Source organism: Ceratina calcarata, unplaced genomic scaffold, assembly GCF_001652005.2.
Source record: "Ceratina calcarata isolate Rehan_Ccalc_2016 unplaced genomic scaffold, ASM165200v1 scaffold471.2, whole genome shotgun sequence".
Taxonomy (NCBI): domain Eukaryota; kingdom Metazoa; phylum Arthropoda; class Insecta; order Hymenoptera; family Apidae; genus Ceratina; species Ceratina calcarata.
In genome coordinates this window covers 488,378-511,317 of record NW_017171239.1, presented here as the reverse complement: position 1 = coordinate 511,317, position 22,940 = coordinate 488,378, and the positions used below count along the sequence as shown (strand labels likewise).

The 22,940-nt window shown below is 45.8% G+C and overlaps 1 protein-coding gene across 3 annotated transcripts in view; it reads right to left on the bottom strand.

Annotated features, from left to right (window-relative positions):
• Prosap (SH3 and multiple ankyrin repeat domains prosap) overlaps nt 1-22,940 on the bottom strand; it is a 35,942-nt gene that overhangs the window by 7,093 nt on the left and 5,909 nt on the right. For 2 of the 3 annotated variants that reach the window (XM_018028716.2, XM_026815619.1), the window contains 5 exons: nt 7,259-7,384; nt 4,229-4,409; nt 3,322-3,641; nt 2,761-3,025; nt 50-746 (listed from right to left, as the gene is read on the bottom strand). In XM_018028716.2, coding sequence (XP_017884205.1) covers nt 50-746; nt 2,761-3,025; nt 3,322-3,641; nt 4,229-4,382 — 1,436 coding nt within the window. In that variant the 5' untranslated portion in view covers nt 4,383-4,409; nt 7,259-7,384. Of the gene's footprint in view, nt 1-49; nt 747-2,760; nt 3,026-3,321; nt 3,642-4,228; nt 4,410-7,258; nt 7,385-22,940 lie in introns of those variants that run through there. The other variant, XM_018028718.2, reaches the window with a different exon arrangement.

Below are 22,940 nucleotides of genomic sequence, written 5' to 3'. Positions count from 1 at the left end.
GCAACCGGATTTTCGCAAGAGGGATTCAGCAAAGACAGTTTATGCTTACCTCGCGTTAGGGTCCCTGAGGGAATTCGGGCTCTGGTAGTCCGAGGTAATCCGATGATGGTGCCCGTTCTGCTCGGCGGATCTGCCGGCTACGTGCTGCTCGGACGGTATTCTCTGTAGCTCGTTTCTGCTCGCGTCGATGGACGGTACTCTGGCTAGGCTCGCGATACTATTCGCGTACTGCTCTTGGGACGGCACTCTGGTTAGGCTCGCGATACTGTTCGCGTACTGCTCTTGGGACGGCACTCTGGTCAGCGTAGCGCACTGCTCTTGGGACGGCACTCGGGTCAGGGTGCCGGTGCCGCTCGGAGAATATTGCTCGGACACCCTGATCATGCTCGCGGTCCCAGTTATGGGACTACCGACGGCGTATTGTTCTCCGGACGGTGTTACTCTGTTCAGAGTGCCGATGGATGGATACTGTTGCTCCGTGGACGGTACTCGGCTTGCGTATTGCTCCGCGGACGGCACTCTCGTTACCGCGTTCACCGTCGACGTGTACTGCTCCACCGAGATGGTTCTGGTCAGGGTACCAACGACACCAGCCCCGGTGGACGATCCTTGCTGCTGTTCCGTGGACGGTATCCTGGTCAGGGTGCCCAGGTTACTGGCCGAGCAGCTCGTGGTCATCGTGGACGGACCGCCGAAGGCCACTGAGCGTCGCTTCGGGTTGTAGCGTGGAGGGCCTTTAAACGGTACTGGAAAATGCGAGGGTTGCAAGGTTAAGTAAAGAAAGGATTACTTAGCCTTACAAGTAGGCGCCGACGCTCTCCGAAGGTGTGCGCCTTCTTTTCGAGCGACTTTCTCTCTCATAACTTTATCCGATTCCGTTCCCGCGATCGATCTCATGACTATAGGCATATGAAAACAGACCGAGCGTCCAAATGGGAGATTTGAACCCACGCGATTAAACGGAAGAAAATGAATTGAAGAGTTTCCTCTATAAGAGGGAGAGACAGAAACTCGTCCAAAGCATGTTTTCCAGAATCCGGTCAGATCGTAATTTCAATTCGATATAATTTCAAATCAGGCAAGAACTTTCGCGCTGATCAAATACGTTGGACGCTCTGTCTATTCTCCTATGTCTTTGCTTACGACACGGATTCCGAGTATCCCTGGCAAACATTTTAATCATTTTTATCAAGTGCTTTCTCTTTGTGCTTTATAGAGCGTGCTTCAAGTTTGTTGCCCCGATGCGGTTCGTACCGGCGCATCGCTCGGTCTTTTTCGAAAAAAGTTAAGTGATCATCATTATTATTCGACGTGTTAACAGAAGTTTAAAAGCGGAGTTTGTTACAAGCTGCCGCGGTGAGGACACACGCACGCACGCACACACGCGCACGTAGACAAAACGTTACATCGGCAGGTGAATCGGCACGCGTGTAAATATACTTATATATCGAAACAACGACGGTCAGGCGATAATTACCCTCTGTAAATTACAAGAAAGCGGTGAAGAAAAGCACACGCAAGAGTCACGCACTCGACGCGGTTTTATACTTGTATCCGTTTTGTACGATACAATGTTATGTGCCACTTGTTCGTTACTTCCTTGACTCAGAGAATACAACACATGTGCATCGGTGATCCACGAGGATTCACCGTCGGCGGGCCTCTGGAGTTCGAAAACGGGCGTTTCGTGCCTTTCTCCAATTCTTTTTCTTAATCAGAACTCCAACAGCCCGCGACGGTGCAGGTAAACTCACAAAGTACGTTGAAACTACCAAACCATTACTAATCAACAGTTTTCCCGCAATTTCGATGCTGCCGGATTCCTTCGTAGAACTTTATAATCGTATCGTCCCTGAGACGTTCAGCTCCTGATTCCGACAGCAACGATATTGCTCGGCGATCAAAAGATACGGCATCATTAGTACAGTTACTCAAAAGCAATCAAAAGTTCAGTCGTTACTTCTCGTTATATAAATGTGGATATATATTGTTACAGAGATACTCGACGTCTTACAAGACCATCACCACCACAAATAATTCCACCGGACTTTTACAATTTCATATGTACTTCTTTTCATACAGCAGAGACACAAATATACACGCACAATTATGGTATACGTAAATGTACACGTATATATATATGTATATAGATAGATAGATATTTACACTGGTCGACTAACTAATGGCTCGCTAAACACTATACTATCACTACTGGCTACTTGGCAAGCGCAAAGCGTATTCGTCTTGGGCTCTTAGGAAATAAGAAAAAAAAAAGATTTAAGCGTTCTACTTGCATGCACATGCCTGACTGTTACTCGTGACGTGCTCGAGAATAGATTCGACCGAAAACCGCGATTATGGTTTATCAGATAAACGATATTTTCACCTGATAAACAATACAGCGACGTAACGCGAACGCGTGTCCACGAATCGCGTTATCTCTGACGCTCGTCTATCTACCTTTGATCGTTCATTGTCATACTTTTCAAGAATTAGACAAAGCATTTACGTACATGATTAGTCATAACGATTTCCGTTTGTTACCACATTTTGTTGATTAATTGTTACGATGCAACATAATCGTATCTGACGAATTTAGATCATAAGGTAGCAACGGTGATCAAGTACTATGAAATGCATTGCATTTAGGTCGATACTTTTGTCAATAGGAATTAATATTCGTTCGTTTAATTGTAAAAATAGATTGGATTCATTCGTCTAATATTCGTCGTTTCGCGGATTTTTTTGACGGGCACTCACCGACTTCCTCCGGCTGATAATTCTTGATCACCTCGGCCAGCTCCATGTTCCCGGCGATCACGGCGACCTGGTACGGGGTTTGGTTTGCGTAATTCAACGCGTCCTTCTGCGCTCCCCTGAACAGCAACTGGCGTATACAAGACGAGTCGGTGTTGTTCACTGCGCAAACGTGCAACGGCGTATTACCGGACGCGTTACGCGCGTTCATGTCGGCGCCGTAAAACAGCAAATGATCCAGGTGCTGGACCAAGTTGTTGCGGCAGGCCTGTGAACATCCGAACGACCGCTATCGATTATCGAAGGGGACGCGCGAGACGATTATAATTAAACCGCGCTTCTCTACGTTCCCCTGTCCTTTAAAATCCCAACCCCCGCACGCGACTCTTGCCTCCAACCTATCGGAACATACTGCTTATCGAATAACTCAACTGTACTGCCTCTGAATGGGTTTACAGCTATTGATCTTGAACCCTCGACCCCTTTATGGAACGCGACCAATCGATTGCATATAGACGTTTAACGTCAGATTTAGAAAACGAATCATAACAACGAGAGATCCACCTGATGCACTTCGTGCCAGCCCTGCAGGTCCTGGGCACCAATCGTCGCGTGATCGTGAAGCAGCGTCTCGCACAGCATCGGATCCGTCTTATGGATCACGCTGTAATACAACGGCGTCAAACCCTTGGTGTCCTTGTAGTTCGGGCTGGCGCCCAGCTCCAGCAACGTTTTCACCGCTTCCAGGCTGTTGCGTTCGACGGCTAGGTGCATCGCCGTCAGACCTTCCTTCGTTCGATAGTCGAGCAACGCGCCGCCGTTCACCAACGCTATTATCACCTTCGACGGTTTCTTCAGTGTCGAGGCCAGGGTCAGCGGAGTCTCTGTAAAAACGACAGACGACCTTTTGCGGTATGCGTAGTACACGTGTACGCGTATGTAGAGTGTCCGGGGGCATGTTTAACGGGACGCTAGAGATCCGATAATCGTTCGCGAAGACCTCGAGATTGCCGATCTCGCCTGCCCCGGGCGACGTAACGCGATTATTCTACAATTAGTCGAACAGCTGCTTGCCGAATATACAGTTAGCTAAACTGCAGAGTTTATGCATGGTATTCTCATTGTTCCGAGGAATTTTATTATTATTTATAATAAGCTGACATGAAACTGAGAAAAAACTTAATCGATTTTATTATGTAAGATGTGCGTACAATTTTTGGAATTGTGAGTACTTCAATTTTTGTTCCATTCATCGATGCAGTGACAAAATTTATGAGTACGAGTACTGTGGGTTCGTTGAGGTACAAAACGATTGGCAAGGTAACAAGAAAAACTCAGAAGTTATTCTTTCCATGGAAAGATTGGTCGTTTCTATAGGAAGGATCTACGAGTGGAAGTGAGGGACTCGTAATTTCGATCTGATCGCTAATAGAAGTTGAACGGCTGTGAAAAATTGATGATCGGTATTTACCTCCGGTTTCCTGGCAGTGAAAGTTAGGATCGAGACCTTTGCTGCACATCTTGGCGATCTTCTCGACCTGGCTATTCGCGACGTACTCTAGTAACCTGCGCAGATTCGTCTTCGTGTGCATCGCCTTCAATTGTTTCTCGTCCAGGTGCAGCATCTTGTAGACCCGCCGTTTGTATTTCAGCTATAAAGTTCGACAGGGACGCATTACTGCCTTAACTTGTTCGACGAAACAGTTGAGACTTATGGTATCCGAAAACCCTCGATCGCAGACAAGCGAATACTTTGGGAACACAATAAATAGCTAGGGGCTAAACGTATAAAATTATCCTGGCTGTAAAGGGGATTCACCCGGCCAGCTTCTTTGTAATTATCGGTGGCATCGTGCATCATGGCGTTAGGTTACTGACGGATGGCCAGTATTCGCGGCTAGGGTCGCTCGTTAACGACTACCGTTAACAGTAATTACGATTATCAAGCGAATCGAAGTTGGGATGCAAATTAGAGACAGGCTCCCTGTTTCCTTTCTTTCTCACTCCCCTATTGTCGATCTTCGCATATTTTTTCAACAGCTTGATAACAATTAGACCAAAAAACAGTTTTTCTTCTAACGAATTTAATTACAGTTCTCCCCATCTTTAATATCGAATGGAAAAGCGTGTTAAAGAGATTTGAGCAAAGAGAGCCATGCGTCGTATCATGTACGGTCTTAGATACGCTTAACGGTGTATTGCTTCTTGAACAGAGATTACACGTCTCGTCTAGACTTTTCCTTCCTTTCTATGCGATGGATCGCACCGTGACTACTCGGGGCTCGCTTGCTCAACGACGCTTAATCACGTTATTACGAAGCCAATACTTTTATTAGGGCCCTTGTTGCGCGCGTTTAATTACGGCGACGTGGTTTCGCGTCCCGGCTCCCTAACTCGATACGCATGTAATCGCGTAGACGCAGGTATATACGTAGGCACTGGGCCGATTAAACCACGGCAGTACACAGCTCGTTAATTGCATCGCGTTTAATAATAACCAGACGAGGTGAACCATCCCTCGCTTAGAATAACGAAAAATTATTTTTCTCTCTTCTGCGATGCTCATACAAAATTAAGGAGAAATAGAGCTATCCGTTAGGAACAGAATTCTCGACGATTTTCAGGGGATCGTAAGGAAATGGTGAAACTGTGAAAATTGAAATGTTCAGAAATTTTATTTTTTCTCGCAAGAGGATGAGCGGCGTTGGTAACTAGTCGTAGCACGGCGTCCGTGAGTCAGCTCGTCCCTGAAAGTGAATCTCGCGTGACGAGATCGAGCGTGCGCGGCTCTTGCTGGCTCGCGCGCGATCGATGAGCAGCAACAAGAAAAGAAGAGGAAAAAAAAAAAAATGGAAACGAAAGAAAAGAACCCTGTTGCGAATACCGATGGTACCGAATAACCGGTGATCTATGGGCCTGTCTAACCTCGCGTATTTATTCTCATCCAGGGCCCGCTAGGGCCGCGTTATTGCTCGCTACGCGCCACCAGAAAAAGTAAAACACGCTTGAACCGTGTACCATCTGCGGACGTTCCGCAGTTTATCTACATCCACCGGCTCGACGTTGAAATATTTCGCGAAACGGACGGGGTTGAAAATCTCCCCCTGGTAGGCTCAAGGTCGCGCGGTGAAAAAGAAACACCCGAGGCCGACGCGATGGGAAGCTCCTTCCCGTCACCTCGACCCGAAAAATTCAAGATGCGCCGCGTTAATTATGCAATGACCCGTCCAAGGTACGAGAGAACGACTCCGAGAAGAGGGAACACGCTTTATCTACGACTGCCGCGAGATGGTGAATGAAATCGCCTCAGGAGAAGTGGATCGATTCCGGAAAATGAACAGTCTTGAATCGATATCGCGTCACGTTGGTGGAGACGAGATACGAGAAAGAAGAAGAAGAACGCGGATCAGATGGGAACTAGATCCGGTTACGCAAGAAAACCGCGAGTCAAGATCCAGATCTCGTTAACTGACCGCGGGATTATGTTTGCTTTTTGCGAATCACCGTTCGTACGGTCATTCCGATAGAAGGATATCTGAACGATGAAGGAAGGGATGAAAATAGTTTTGTCGCTTGTCGTCCATTCTATTTCTAATCCCTTCAAACTATTGGGTAAATTTCTAGGTAAATAATGAATATTTTGTCGTTGGTATTGGAAATACAGAGTCAGGAGTCACAGAGAGAGGCTAATAGGCTAATTTGAATTTTCATCCCTGACCTCAACGAGGAATAATCGCCGCGAGGGCGTTTGAATGCAGCGAACGGACTCGAATGGACGCATTGACGTGAACGAAAAGGGTTATTTCAGGTATGAGATTGCCTGGGCCCATTGACGTCCGGTGGCACGTCAAAGGGGGCAAGAAGGAAAGAATCGGGAAAGAGTTTGCTCGAGGAACCAGCGCCCCTTGGCGATATCAAGGGGTTTGCGCAGAGAACAGAGCGGTTTCTCCGCTCGGGTCAAGGAGGGTAGTTATTTTTACGGTGCCGCCTTTTTTTATTCGCTGGCGAACGATCCGCGAGAAAACATTATATGATACGTGCAACTAGGGAGCGTATCATCGTCCTCGACGGACGGCGAACGGAGAAAGAAAGGTTATGGTGTGACCGTGAGAAGGAAAAACGAGGCGACCACACGCGGTACGAATTCATTGGAAGCGCGGCCGATCTCGGTTTTTCGACGAAATAATTATCATACACCATCGATCATTCTCTCGATGAAAAGCGCCACTCGACGGGCATGTCGGCTACGCCTGTTCTTTCGAAGCCTTCAGAATGCGAACCGAAGGGGAACGTCGATCTCGAGAACAAAAACGAATACCTGCTTAAGGACACTGCGAGATGCAGCAGTGCCTCAAGTCAATCATTACTGATCCCTGCTCGAGCGAACGAAATCAATTAATATTTGAAAATTCCACTGTCGCGTTGCAACAGTTCTACCTTCTGCGAACGTATGGAAATTCTGGCACAGAATTCAAATGAAACAAAAGAAAAAACGTCTTACCTCCAAGTATCCGACAGGTCCATTGAAGGGGTAATCGCCTAGACGACGTTCCTCGTCCAAGAATTTTCCGGCTTTTCCATTTACGGGCGGACAGAACAATCCATAATTGAAGCTTTCCTTCAGCTCCTGCAAACCATCACACAAATCCGGGATTAATCAAAATCTCGCACCGCTGTTACATTGACCCGCCACCCCGTTTCTACTAAACACGTAACTACTATCATTCATGCAACAAGAAGGACGTATCGTGGAGCCAAATAGGAAATTGGTCGTAAAAGGTTCCTTCGCTTCTAATGGAAGCTAAGACGTGATAGGAAAAGGTACACCTATTGTTACTAGTTAATAAAACGCATTTTGTATGTAACAAGAGTCACATAAATATTACAAATGTTTCACATAGAAGTGGTCAGGTTTAAAGAATACTCATTTTTATTAAAACTGTTTAGATTTCTTATCCGACTTATCCCTATGCTTTATAGTCGCATGAATATCAGATTTTTTTTTTATATATACGAGCCCTTTAATGTATCCTAGAATTTATAAATGAAGGCGTAGTCCTTTCTCTCGCGGTACACCACGGACTTCCTTTACTCTTTCTTACTGTACGTTATTCTCACGCACCGCGTTTCCGCGGTGATTTATCCGAAGGACCGCGAAACTGCTCGCCGTGATGCGATCGTTAATCTTTTGAAGAAGTGGAATACGCGAGGGGTGGCGAGGTCACGTTGTGGCACAGTATGCGAAAAGCCAGTCGCCGTGAAAAACGAAAGTCGAGTAGCGCAGCGGCCGGCCGACCGGGACGTTGTTAAAGCAAATGAATGGCCCGGTTTCGCGTGGCGAAAAACCGGGTCAAACGTTGAGCCACTCTCATTCGTTAAACGAATGAATCGACATCGAATCCGCTTGACGAACGATCGCGAACTAACGAGGGTCAACCGAGCGTCCGTCTATGAATCATTTGCTCGTCGACGAAATTCACGATTTATCGTCTGTAATTAATAAAGAGCGAACGCTCTCGCAGTTTCGATGTAACGACAAACAACGTTTCTGCAAAAGTAATAGCAACAAGTTACGGAATGGCGTGTGCCTTCTATCCGTGGGATTCAATAAGCTGATTACGAAGAAAGTTGGACTCGTGGTGTTCGGAAGCGCGTCCGAGTGACAGAGGGAATGGAATTACAGTAAATTAGCGAGTCGCAGTTCCATCTCTCAATTTCACGTCGAAAGGCCACCTCGCACGGAACTCGCGTGCTGAACGCGAGCCGAGGGACGCGTTCAACTTGTCGGAAATGTTTCGTTCCGATGGAAAGTTGCCCACAGCGCGAAAAACGGGCACGAAGAAGCGAAACACGTGCCGGGCGCATCGAATACGCGATACACTACCGTCCACAAGTATGAACTTTTAACTTCTTACAACTCTTAGTAAAAAGTAAATTAAGGCTGGTCAGAATTCTGGTAAAAACGTTCTAATTGACAGAACCGATGAAAAATGACATGAGTAATAACACAAATTTGTCACATGAAAAGTTCATATTTACATATAACACCTTCTAATGAAACGATTGAATAACTCGATCAAATGATTGTGTTAATTAAATCTTTCCGTGCATAGCAATTATTGCTCAAGTATATTGTATCAATGATACAATTTTCTCACAAATTCGAATACAACTTTGAACTTTTTCCCTCAAGAACACATGCGAACTTCAGTTTACTTCTCTAAGAACTCTTTCTACAAATCTCCATTCGGCTACTGACTCCACACCTTCATTAAACGTCTGGAAACTTATGGACGTTAGTGTACATACGTGTACACACGAGCCCACTGCATTACCACCGTTTACCGCAAAAACCGACGGAAGAGCGTGCACACGGATCCATGGGACGAAGGGGAAGAGAGAGAGAGAAAGAAAGAGCGAGCCGCCCAACAATCATGGCAACAATAGCCAAGAGTAGAACACGTGCCAAATTAAAGGCCTCGAACCCAAAGTACCGAGAGAGGTGCGCGAGCGTGTCTGCTCCCCCGTTTAAAAACGTCTCTGATGTATCCACCTAGGGGGTGGGTGTGGCCGGGAATCAGCCTTGAAAAAAACCACCGAAAAGGAAGAGAAACGGCCGAGCACAAAGTTGAGAGACAAAGCATGAACGATCTCACTGGCTGGATGATGCGAAGCCCCCTTTTTCGCCGCCTTTACTCGAGTTTTTACGCGTTCTAACAATATTACATGCGCGACTGGCCCCGCAATACCGGATAATGTGGCTGCGTCAATTGTGTGTCAACACGGTTAATGCCGGATAATCTGCGATCCACAGGGTTCCGTGAACCGCGATAATTTAACACAACAGAAACCTCCTGAATTTTTACTATAATATAATTCTTTACTTAATTCTTTCCTCTGATGAATCTTCCAAGTAATAATTAAGATAGTAGAAATTGATTCTGTTGTTAATTAATCAACCTTGTCGACTCGATGCCAAGGATTATGCTAACGCAAGCTGGAGGCAGCTCGAAATCGTTAAGGATCTTGGCGTAAGAAAAGAGGATTCGATTCGGACGTTCGTTAAATCCCGCGTTTGTTAGCGAGAACTCGATTGTCGCTGCCGAGTAAACAGTCGCGCGAAGAGTAATTTCTTTCCACCCCGGGGAAAGAAAATCTCCTGAAGGACTCGAGGGAAAGAGCGGCGGACGGGAAACAGAACGAGAATGTCTTTTTTAGTCGTTGGGACGACGTGCAAGAGGAAAGGCAAATGTTTATCTTGCCTGGTACGTTTAACGACGCGCCTAAATCTCTGTATTCTTCTGCATTTCTCTTGTTATATTCATCTGGAAAACAGTACTTCCACTTTGAAAAATGCTCGGGTACTTTGCAAAATATTGTGCACGATTCGACTTCGTTAAATTTTCATTTCCACGAATGGTCAACAGCGATGCATCATTAAATAACGCAAATTGCATTGCCACGTGCACCATTTGCAACCTTTGTCGTCATTTGAGGTACACAATAATTGTAGTAATTAGAGTGTCACGTCAGAGCTATAAATTTCACTTGAACAAATTTCATACACGTTCATAGTTATTTTCTTTTCTAATAAATCATTCATGTCAACCGTCGACGTCAATTTGACCGTCTATTATCTCCACACCTGATGAAGCGCTACAACATTCTCGAACCGACAGGATTAACTAACCAACGCGTTAAATAATTAGGGTTTATACCCGTTCCGGTTGATAAATCGGCCGAAATCCGCTTGGTGGGCTTCGCTGAATCCTCTCTCGCCTAAATCACCCACCTTGTTCCCTTCCCCGACCTCCTTTTTTCCCAGCCGTTCAACTTCATCATCTCAGCTGCGGGAAGTTTAAGATGTTTTGTCGATCCCGCAGAACTCAAACGAAATCGAAGTTACGGGACAGGACGAAAGTAAGAAGTATCGCGTGCTGCTTCCCCCCGTACGCAAAAATGGGTCGAATCTAATTAGTACCACAGTAATTACTTCGCGAAGAGCTTAAGAAGCCGCACGACTGCGGAACGTGTCTCGTTAATTAAGCTAAGAATTGACTAGAAAGAAACTCTTATTCATTTGTTTATGCGTGACTACATATTTTGGAATTCTTGTTTTTCGTACTTCTGGTCATAATAATACAGCAGAGATATGTCTTCTTTATTAAATGAAGAAAGTAACATAAAATTTAACGGGAAATGCAAGTATTGTGAAATGTCAAATGCTAGTTCCATTTTTCTATGAGAAACAAATCGACAGTATGCCTCAACGTACATACATATGTACGTGGAGTTGCAAAAGATTCACGATCGCGTATAGAAAGGTACACGCGGACAATTTATCTTACCGCGGTATTACTCAATGAACGGATTGCGAAACTTTTTTTCTCGGTCCTCCGGAATATCAACAAATACGCACCGCGAGGATCGTAACCCTACGTCTTTGGAGTGAAAGTCGGTCTCGCCGTTCGTTTTCGCTTCTCTTTTTTTCCATCTCCTGTGCCTGTTCACGGCATCATTCGCTTTTCGGGATGAACTGCAACCCTCGTCCTCCTTCGTTCGGTTAATAGCTGAACCCAGTAAACGATTTTTCAAATCCCGAGTCCATAGAATCTCCTCTGTATCAATTTACAGCTTCTTGAATGTCTTAATCGATAACGATACAGTTTGCATTATGTATAGAAAGATGAATAAAACGGAAGACGGTGGAAGGGAACTTTGAATTTTTCACGAGCGAGCCGAGAATACGTATCCGCGGAGATTCGAAGAGGGAGGTCTGCCGTCGACTACCCTGGGGCGATCGGGGCAAAGAACAACGACGGTGTCGTCCGCAATTACGGTGAAAACGATTCTGAACGCCTCGACGTCTCGCATATTTTTTTCTCTGAGAAAAAAGGAGACAGCGAGAGAGAGAGAGGAGCACGTGTGTGCGTATATAAATTCCGTGTGCGCGCGCGGGGGGGCACGTTAAACGGCGAGACCCTTTTGTACGGCCCTGTATGGGAGAATAATGGTCGAACCGTGTCTCAATCGTGCTTTATGGGATGTAATTGCGGTCTGGCAAGGGGCCTTGCCGATGTTAAGTTCGTATACACGCGAGACGGGAAGGGAACGGTCCAGATAGAAGAAGCGTTACGGTTTCAGCCTTCGCAACGAGCCACGAAACGAGTTTTCCCCGTTGACGAACCGACGACGCGACGCGAGGCTCGTCGCGCGAATTCGACACCGGACGAAGGATCGACGCTCTTTTTCTCCTCCACGGGGTCGTCATCCTCGAGTATTTTTACCCAAACGACGACGCCCGCCACCGCGTTTAATTAACGGCGACTCCGTGAGACTCTACAAATCCGTAGAGCAAACACGCGAATTTCGTCGTCAACCGTGGCCCGGTCAATTATCAACTTCCACGAACTCGAACTTCGAGAGAAGAACGGAAACGCAAATCGGCCGGCTGAACGAATCCGAGGTGGAGGACAAATGGCAGGACATCGTAAAGCGTCCGGAGGCACACGTGTTACGAAACGACACGCGGCTCGTAAACGCGCCGCGATGCAACGGGATTGCGAAATCCAGGAATTCATAAAACGTCGATGGATCGACGTAACGGGTAAAATCGGCTCATCCGTCCTCGGAAGACACGGATCCTCCGGAGACGAGAGTGAAGCGGTAGGACGAGCGAAACGAGGAGAGAAGAGCACAAAGACTCGGACCACTCGAAACGACCTCTCAGCGTTAAAGAGGAAATACGAGCCATAAACCATCGACGCACACGCACGGCGACGCAGGGAATACGAAATCCAATTGCCAACGCATCCGAAAAATAAAAATAAAAAGAGGAACATCGACGGTCGTTTAAACCGGCAGCTTCAGACAAGGTTCTTAGTTGCTGGTAAAGTTTTTTATCAATGCCGTAATATGAAATCGGATAAAAACACTTGCGGGAATAATTGTTTCATACGTTCTGTTGCATTTGCATTGATATTTGGAACGTTCTACCTTTCGTTGGTCATCGTCTTATTACGTGATATTCATTACAATCCACCAACTTTTCTGGACGGCTAGTCTACGCATTCGATCGTCGCATTGTTTAAAGAGCCAATTAGTAGTTAACTTAAAAAGGAACAACTTTATCTTCACTAAAGTGGTATACTTCTCGAATTATGTGTATGATCATATCTTGGACAAATATTTGTTGTTTTCTCTGTTGTAAGATTTCCTTATTACACGACAAGCTCGTATCTGATCGAGAATTCTTTGATTAAAGATCTATATCCATGGATAAGATAAAACTAGTTCACCTCTCGTGAACATTCCACGTGTTTAATGAATAATCGCAGACGAATTAAATAGTACGTACAATTATTTACGTCTATGAACGTCTAAATATATAAAAATAAAAAATTCAACTAGTAAAGTAATGAATAATAAGAACATCTCTGTTTATGAACTGATCGGTTGTCAATTACGAGAGATTAGGAATGAAATATCACGACACTGTACTTAACAGCTTTTTCCTGAAGAAACGTTTGCACTGGCAATGAAAGCGAGTTCGGAAACGATCGTGCACCGTGTCCTCGCGTAGAATGCAATCACGATTGCGACATCGATTGCGTCACTGCGGGCACGTTGCACGCCGTGGCGTGGAAATGTTTTATTCAAAACTGGCAGACGGCGAGGCATCCGATCGTTACCGTCGATTTTTTCAGAACGCTTCGTACCAGAATTACCTGATCATGATTGAAAATTCACGAATTTCGATTAGATACCGATCAATTTAGAACCGCGAGTCGTCGTAGTTTCCTCCCGACTCGTTCCCGTCTGCTTCTTACCCGCCGAGGGGAAGAACGCCGTGACGGCCGCGTCCCGAGAACTGGTTACAAATTGCCCAGAAAATGACGAACCGATCGATGTAACTCATTCTGCGGATGGATAATCGCTAGAGAACGACTCGCAGAAAACCGGTAAAAAGGGAACGGACATAGGAAAGACAGCGGAGTGCCTTTCTACTCTATGTTTTCGATCCTGAATGGGACCGGTCCTGATCAGGCTTGCGCCGATCTTTCTGAGCAAACAAATGCTAAATGGTCTCCTTCCCTCGCGCCGGGGACCTAACAACCGATTTCCTTTCCACCCTTCTGTCCGCGATACTTAACCGTCGTCAGCTCGTAAACGCGGGTTCTGAGATTCCCTTTCGCAGTTTAACGCAACAGAGAACATCTCCGAGCGTTTCATTTCGACAATTTCTCCCAGAGTAAACTTCTCGTCTTTTCAATTTTATTACCGGCAGTTTCGTAATAAAATTAAATGCCGTCAAGCACGGTCCTCTATTTCTCGACGGCTCTTCGTTCGCGGATTAATTCCTCCGGTGCCTGTTAATTAAATCAGTTTTGTTTACAGCTTCGGGGGCCGTCGGTCTCCTAAGGTTCGACGGGAGAATTAGTATAAATAATAAAGGGACAAATGGAAGCTAGTAGAGTAGCTAGTGGCGGAGAGATGGCCAGAGCGCCGTGAGGCATCTCTCCTCTCTTCCCTTCCCTCTTCTTCTTCTTCTTCCTTGCGTATCGCCCAGGACTTTAGAATGCAAATTGAACGCTACGAATCCTCGTACCTTGGGGACACAGAATCTGCTTAGGTGGCTATGGACAGTCGATGGTATGCCAGGTACCTCTCTCCCTCTCGCGTGTAACCACCGCCGTGTGTGCATCTAGACGTTTACATACACCGTCCTGTTCGCCGATCTCAGTGGCGTAACCGACCGATGAATCTCGCTTAAACAATAGAAAAGGAAATACCTCGAACTTCACCAAAAACCTCTACGCGAACTTGCTATTCAATCGTGCTCGTTTCTGTCTTACACATTTTTCTAAAAATTCTTGATTAGAGAACATTATCCCGCAAATAGGGACGCTTTTAAATTCTCTAATAAATCTGTGCCGGGTCAGCGAATAAGTATTCTGAAGTAGATCCGTATGTTCTAAATCGAATTTCCAATTTGCTGTAACCTGACGAATTTCCAACCCTGATTACTCTCCTGATTGTGACCCGGATTCGGAGTTACGCCACTGTTCAAGGCACGAAGCCGCGAGTCCGTATAATATACGCGTATACATGCAGGCTATTGTACACACGCGTGCGGACGAGTGCACGTGTACTCGCGCGAGCGAGATATAAATGGAAATCTGTATTTATGCAGGCGGTGTGCGTCCGTGGGTCTTGGTCCCGGGTCACACACGATAATGACCTTATTACAGGAATTATGGGTTTCCGTGGGCATCGGCCATTCTCGCCGATTCAACTTTCGCCCCGGAACACCCTTTAGCCCGGGTTATGTCTCGCGATTCTCAGCCTGACTTACATTCATCATTATTGTAATAGATTTAGAATAAAAGATGAAGAGAGATTAAAAATCGTATGGGAGATCAGAATTCCTTAGTACCCATTAACAAAATCTTGGAAAAATAAAAATCTCTTTTCTCAAAATTTCGAAAAATGCTTCAAATAAAAGAAGTAGATCCCATTATCTGTAAAAAAGGTCGTACGCAATTTATTTCTATCTCGAATACTTCAGGAGTAATCGATTAATTATTTTATGACCGTGAATGAGCTTAGTGTTCTTTTCTATACTGTGGTTTAATTATAGTGAATTTAACAGGATTTTGGGACAGACGTAGACGAGATTTTTCTTTCTCACGAGTTCTTAATCACAGAATATTTGAATTTGTATGGCGAAGAATCGTGAATAATGAAGCTCAGTGAAAGAGAGGGGATTAAAATCGATTCTATTCCAAGAAGATCGATGATGGAGGTTCGTTCAGAGTCCCTGTCGATTCTTTAAGCTTGTCCGTGCCCCGTTTTTGTCTGCTCCCGAGACAGGTTATTAGAACTGGTTCCGCCTTTTTCATCCGGTTTCCTAGAGCTCCGAGGACTGCCCGGTCCGTTTACCCGCGATTACCTTAGTCCTCTTCCGGCGAATCGGTCGATCGAGGAAAAAACCGAAGGAGGACTGATTTCCTTAATCGCACAAAAACTGCCAACAATCAGAGATCGAAGGTGCAAAGTAACGCTGGATTGAGATGTCGTATCGCGATTCTTCCCTTCTTATCCCTTCATCCACGATTTCTAAACGCATCTTTTTTTCTTTCTTCCCTGATCCATGATCGTTGCGCATTCGTGGCCCGACCTCATTCGTTGAAAAGTAACAAAGAATTCACAACTACTCTCACTTGTTCCGTGAGAGTCAAATAAATAATTACAATTCTCACAGCGTGTTGTACAAAAATCGTGTTCTGAAAGTACAGCGTTATGCGAAGATTGCCTGTACTTCTATCGGGCATACGCATAAGTCAAACACTTTTTCATCGCCGTTCACTAGCTGGCATCTAACCACGTTCTCATCTATCGTCGACCACCCTGTCCGACGCCCGAGCTTTAATACCTCGCGTTAATTTCTATGTCCCCGGTGGGCAAATCGAGCTAACAATGGTTTAGAAACTACATGGGCGATCCTTTGATACCGTATCTGATGGTTTTTAATACTCGAAAGATAGAAATGTTTTAAACGGTCTCGCGTAGCGATTCGAAGAACGGACGAGGAATAACGAGGAAAATCTCGACAGCCCGTTTTCAGTCCCTCGGCGAATATAACGTCCTAGACGTATTATCGGCGCTACGGTGAGTAATTTCCGTTAATTATCCTCCCGGCTAATTGGCACGATTCGTCGCGTTACTCCATTATCGCTTAACGCGAGGCTTCCTTTCCTTCGGGCAACGCGACGCAGGAGAGCACGCGTTCTTCGTTTGTCCAGCTTCCACCACCGCCGGACAGGAAGGAGACCTCTGATCGAGAGGGCCCATTCGTTCACCTCGCGGTAATTTAAAGTCTGATCGAAGTAATATCGAACTTTCGTGGCTGTCGACTGCTTCCTGCGAATCGAGTTTCGGCATTACGTCGCGCTCAGGTCGGGGTAACTCAATTTTCTGGATCGGAGCCGCGCCCCTCCCTGCTCGCCCCCTCCCGGTAATTGGCAATCAATTCCAGGAACGATCGCGAGAGCTGTATCACGTGCCGTGGCGTCGGCCGTTCGAACGATCCACTGGAGCGCCGATTTGCCCTCCGTGCGGAAGCCATCCGGCTCGAAACCTTCTTAATGCGTTACAGATTCTTCGAATTACTCCGTCAATTGCCGGGCAATTTCCAAGCCTTCGCTTATCCACTTTACGTTCAAACAAAGCCACCTAAATCTTCTTAAACACAATCAAGATACCGCAGTTCCTCTCGTATAGATTCGTCATTAAAGTCAACCAAATTTTACATTGATTGAAGTTTTATACGATAAATGTAATGCATTTTATACAATCATTGTATATAATCAGGATCTGAATTCTTTGTCAGTGGCCGAAAAGTAAAGATCGGTTATTTTTAAATCTGGTGTCGCTTAATATGGTTCTATTGAAATTATGAAGTCGAGCGAACGTGCATACTACAAATTTTCACAATCGATACAAGTACAAATGTGACCGAATTGAAGAGCAGCATGGGAGGAAATTTCGGAGTTCTGACTCCCAGAACGGGAAATGAAGCGTGCCTTCCTCTCCCTGTTTCTCTTACCGATCGTCAATTTTAATCAAGCCCCAGGTTTAACGTCGTCTACTGGCAAATGGTAGCAGCCCTCGTTCCTGTACACGAAAATCGAGGCATCCTCTGTTAATCGAAGTGGAAATTACACCGATGAACCGGCCGGATATTGCCAGTAGATTTGAAATATTTTGTCACTGGATTTACCATCGTTCCGCAGTGGATCGCGTTCATCCGCAAGCTGCGACGAAGGGCCGCCGAATTGGATTTTTCTCTTCGTCCGACGATTCCATGGTAGATTGACAATTTCTCTCGTGATAAAATATCGCGGCGCACGCATGGTCGGTGGCGTGTCTCACGGAAATGGGTCGAAGATGCACGCGGAAAATGTTGCACGGTGAACGCCTCTCGAGATGGCACGTGTCACTAAATCGACGAGTGGGCTTTTAGAAAAAGTGCCACTCGAGCCTTTTTCCGGCTGGCTACCCGCGCGAAAATCCCCCGTCCCACCGCGATACATTCTCCTTCGTCGCCACTCGTCGGTTCCCTGACTTTCGGTCGTCTGTTCCTCGAACGTTCACAATTTTGCGATGCTTTTCCTTGCGCGGCCATCGACAGGAGGAGGCCTCGGGAAAACTGGTCTCATTTCTTCGTCGCTTTAATCAACCAACGTCGTCAAGCACTGTGACCGCGTTCCCTCTCCATTTATTCCCCGTTCGGAGAACTGACTTTAATAGACTTTCCTAATTAATAGTATCGATTATGTGTCACGAGGACCATCCACCTGGTTTCGCCGACGTTCAAGGGGTGAAAAACCGGACGAGTAGTTCTTCGCTCGATTTCAAAGCGGAACCATTCCGGTCGGGTCGAAAACTCGGAGACAGAGATCAAAGGGTGGTAATTAATTTTATACGAGCCACACAGTATTAACTGGCTCGTTGACCCTTCGATTGGAATTGTATCTGTCGAGCCCACGTTTAGATAAGAATCTAATTTCGAATGAGCAATAACTGGATTTCTGACTAAAGTAGAAGTCTTTAACGCACAGTATCACTTGATATAAAGCGTTTATGGCATTTATCTTTGTCAAAAGTATTCCGGGCGAAACCGTGACGGGGAATAAATAGGGGGTAGAAGAAACTGCTCAAACTATTAGACGATTACGCGACTATTACAGGATTTTCTGACTGCCGCTATCGAGCCAAAAAAGCTGAAGGTTTTCTGCGTTTCCCTGGGAACGTTACAAATCCGATAAATAAGGGGACGGAGTGGCGCGAAGATCGTGGAAGTCGGAGGAAGGTGGGAAGAGGAGCAGCAGACTCGCAGAAGCGAAAGGAACGCGTCGGAGACTCGATAGGGTTAAACAGCGGAATTATTGTTATGGTCGCGAATCCTGGACGGCGTAGACTTTTACGGTGACCATCGCGTACGAGATAAACGTCGAACTCCGGCCAGTGGCTCTCACTTGAAATCTCTCATTGTAATACCTTCTGCTTTCAGACACATTTGCAGAATTAGTTATACCTCAGCGAATCGTATTTTCGGATGGCATGATCATACTGATATCAAACTTCTCACATTGCTGAATGATATATACCGGTGCATCAGAAGATGCAATCAGTAATCTAATATACTGAAACATGATAGATAACAATGAAAATACAGTCTTGACGAATTCGCTTTTGCTTTCACGATCTTCGCTGGAAATCCAGTCGGTTTTTCGTTCAGAGTTCTCGGCGTCGAACTATTTCCTTGGTCCCTCGACTCGACGCGTATATGTAGAATTGTCGGAGAGAGAGAGAGAGAGAGAGAGAGAGAGAGAGAGACAGACAGAGAGAGAGGCGGAAGAGCAACGCGCACAAACACACGTGAGGAGAAGGAAATACAGGAGAGAACGAGGGAGGAGTGAGGGGTGTAGGCGAAGGTGGCGGAGGAGCGAGGCCGGAGAAAAGAAGGCGGTGGTGGAGAGGAGGAAGGGCAGAGGGGCTACGTACAAGGAATTCATGAATACGAGATTGCAGTTGGAGAGCCCCGGGTAAAAGGCTGCTGCAGTTACCGGTGCCGTTGCCGGCTACTGGCGCGGCGCGCGGCGGGATCCGCGCTTGCGTCTCGACGAGTAAACTCGACGAAGTTACGTGCGCACACGGCCCGAACCTGGAAAAACTCCGAAACCGTTTATAAAAGGAGAAACGAGCCAGATCTCTCCCGCCCTCTCCCCTTCCGATCCGGACACTCTCCGAAGCGTCTTCGATTTAACCCCAGCTTTCACGGAACGAAAATAGTCTTTTCTCGTGAAAACATCCTTACATACCGTGCTGCACGTCCTGCTGTGCTTTAATTAAAGTGATAATATTCAGTCGCTTCGACCATCTCGCTCTTTTATTAAGAGTCGGACGAAATTTATAGAGCGTGGAACATTACGAACGTTTTTCAACCCATTTAAAAAGGCCGAGCTGATGAAAGCAGATAAAAGGAAATGGGAAAACGACGTAGCGCAGAGAAGAACGATTTCATACTTTCTATCTCTCCGATTGAATCGAGCTGGAAGAGAACGGATGAGACGCAATTACGCCGTTAAGGCGTTAGATTAATATTCGGCCAGCTTCCACGCGATTCTCTTTGAACTGGGGGAAACAGGTAGCGTTCCGAAGTGCACGCAGCAGCGCGAACGTGGCATGAAAACAGGACGGCCCCTTAGGGGAACACCGTATATACGTATCTAGGGTAACAATGGGAACGGGTGAATATTTCAGGTAATTTCCTGGCGGGATTCGCGTGTTTCCATGGCCGGAATTCCTTACCCGGTTCTCTAAAAGCGAGCGAAGTTCGTTCCTCAGATTAGCGCTCACGAACGAGGAGCCGAACGCTGTCTACACACAGAGAAGCCGTCTTCCACTTTTGAAACGGCAGCAGCTATGGCTCATCGATCTCCATTCGATCTACTCTTTCTCCGAGTCAACGAGTACGTCGTATCAACCCGGTATAAATAGCCCCGCGGTCTCGAATCGTACGCGATCAACAACTTGCGTGCATTTGTTCCGCATTTACGCCACGTCCGGAGGATTTGTTGATCCTGACAGTGGAGGAGTCACTCGTTTGTCCTCTCTTTCCTCCTGCTTTCTCGCGCTATACACGTGACACGTATCTCTCTTTCTCTCTCGCGTGTCATCGTTTTCCCCGCGTGCACACGCACGTGCGTACCGGTCGCGCTTCGTGGAATCGCTTCGATAAACCACTCTCGTCGCATTCAATACTGCAAATCGAGAAGCGCTTTATCGACCGCTTTATTCTATTCGCCACTGCCATTCTTCTTTTTACCTTTGTCCTGAATCCTTGTGTCTGATGACCTTAAACTAACCCCTCTGAGAATATTCAGGCTTCCCAAAAAATTTCTTAGAAATGGGTATGAATATTAATAGGAGTCAGTATATGCACCCTTCGATATTGTTCTGCATTTAGCTAGTTTATTTTCATTTATTAAAAATGCTCTCTCAGATCCGTCCATTTTTCTTTTCAAGTTATCACGATTGAAGGATCGCGATCAGTCACGATCTCCGTTCTCTTCGTTCACTTAATAAGAAACCGTCGCAGGAAAACGTACGATACATACTATATGGAACGTCCGATTCGCATCTGAGCTCGAGCTCGTTGCACCCGGGTACGAGCAGAAAAGATATCGCGGGGCGATACGATTTTTCCCGGATCGGTAGATCGAGAGATTCTTCGGCGTACCGCAGCCCTCCCGCAGCGTCGACCGCGATTCTTTATTTCCCTCGATCGCTCGATCGTTTCACCAAGGAATTGTTTCGCCACCATCGCCTCTGCCACGGCACGCCATTTATACTCGGGACTCATAAATGTTGCTCCACTGAACAGTACAGATTCAGTAGAATTAAAGTCCTCATATGTACGTTTGATTCTACGTCATAGCAATGATATTTTGATATTATCGTGCAAGATATAAATTATTCGATGGATGACGCATACATGGTTCGTGTGTGCTTTTGAAATTGAAAATGTGCTTTTGATATTCTGTATTTTTCTACGCGTTACATGCAGTGTTTACGAGTTTTGTACATTGAATTTCTTTATAAGTGCATAAAATCTGCAGTGTGATAATCAATCAGTATATAAATATTTAAAATGACACTGAGGGTGCCAAGTTTTTCTTAACTACTATACGTTCCACAGTTTCCTTTTAGTTGGGAATTGAAGAGAAACTGCGGGGAGGGAGAAAATCTCGGAAGGAATCCTGAGGAGAACCGTACGATCCTATCGGAAGTGAAGGATGATCCAGGATCCAGGATCGCGAATCACAATGATCTAACGCCCACGAAGGATCTATCCATGGCCCCGGAGAACCGATTTATACGGATTTATCTGCGATACATACGTCGTAATACGTGGTACAATGCGCGCTTAGAAAATGTTATCTAGCAAGTTTGCTTCCTATTTTTATCCACCAACGCGACAAGTATTCTACACCGGCAATTTACCAATAGTGCGTGATCGATCGATAGAATTAACTGAAGTAGCTGATCCTTAATTAGTCACTCAACACTCTATAAAAATTGCGACATCAACGAATTTCGACGATCCATAATCGTTGAAATATCGAGCTACTGATTGATATCACACCGCGAATTTAAACGAACGAGCTTTTTTCCGATGTCAATTAGCATTCATTCATGGTTAAAAGAAGAGTAATGCGAGGGGAAAACAATTCCCCAGAATTTCCCGTGGCATTATTCGCGTGCTGGTGAAAAAAAAAACTGATTATACGATGAACGTGGCGAGGCGTTAATTAGGGTTTATCCGGACCGGAATTGGGGAAGGGATTTTGCGAAAGTAAATTGCATATTTTATTCATCTCTGTGAATCGCCCGTGCACGCTCGTTCATAGATGATATCAGGGTAGTATTTACAACGGACCGTGTCATCTTTGTGTGCATCTATTTCTGTTTTGCTCCCGTGTTTTCGGTCCGGGTGACTGGTTTTCCGATGGCATCTGTCATCGGGCGACGCGAAACGTTTTTCAACGAAGCCAACGCGCGGAGATTATCGCGAGGCCGTTTCTTATCAGCACGTGGATCGCGGGAATGTCGTGCCTGTGACCTGTTTTCGCCGAATCCAATTCCGACAAACTCGTGGCCTTGATAACGCGCACAATGAGCGGTTAAAACGCGATGGGTAGATTAATCTGCTGCTATTTGAGAATGCAGATCAGAAAGCAAAAAGTGCGTCGTCGGAATTCAACGAGGAATTCAAAGAAACGAGTGAGAGCAGAAGTGGATTAACTTATATATTCGATTCAGTGTCGTATGCCGACTTTATCATAAACGTATTCGATAAATTCAACGATTGGTTTGCTTTATTCATGAGATTATGCGATTCAATGATTAATGAAATACGGGATTCATGAATTATTATACGTAGAACATTTACAGCCCTTTCACGCGATGCAGTCTTTTGATCGATTCGGTAATTTCACGGGATCGATAATAACCGGAAGCAGCATTCACATATCTTTGAATTTTCGCTACACATTCCTTGCTATTATAGATTCTTATTACCATTAAAAAGCTACCTGCAAAATTTTGAATCAATT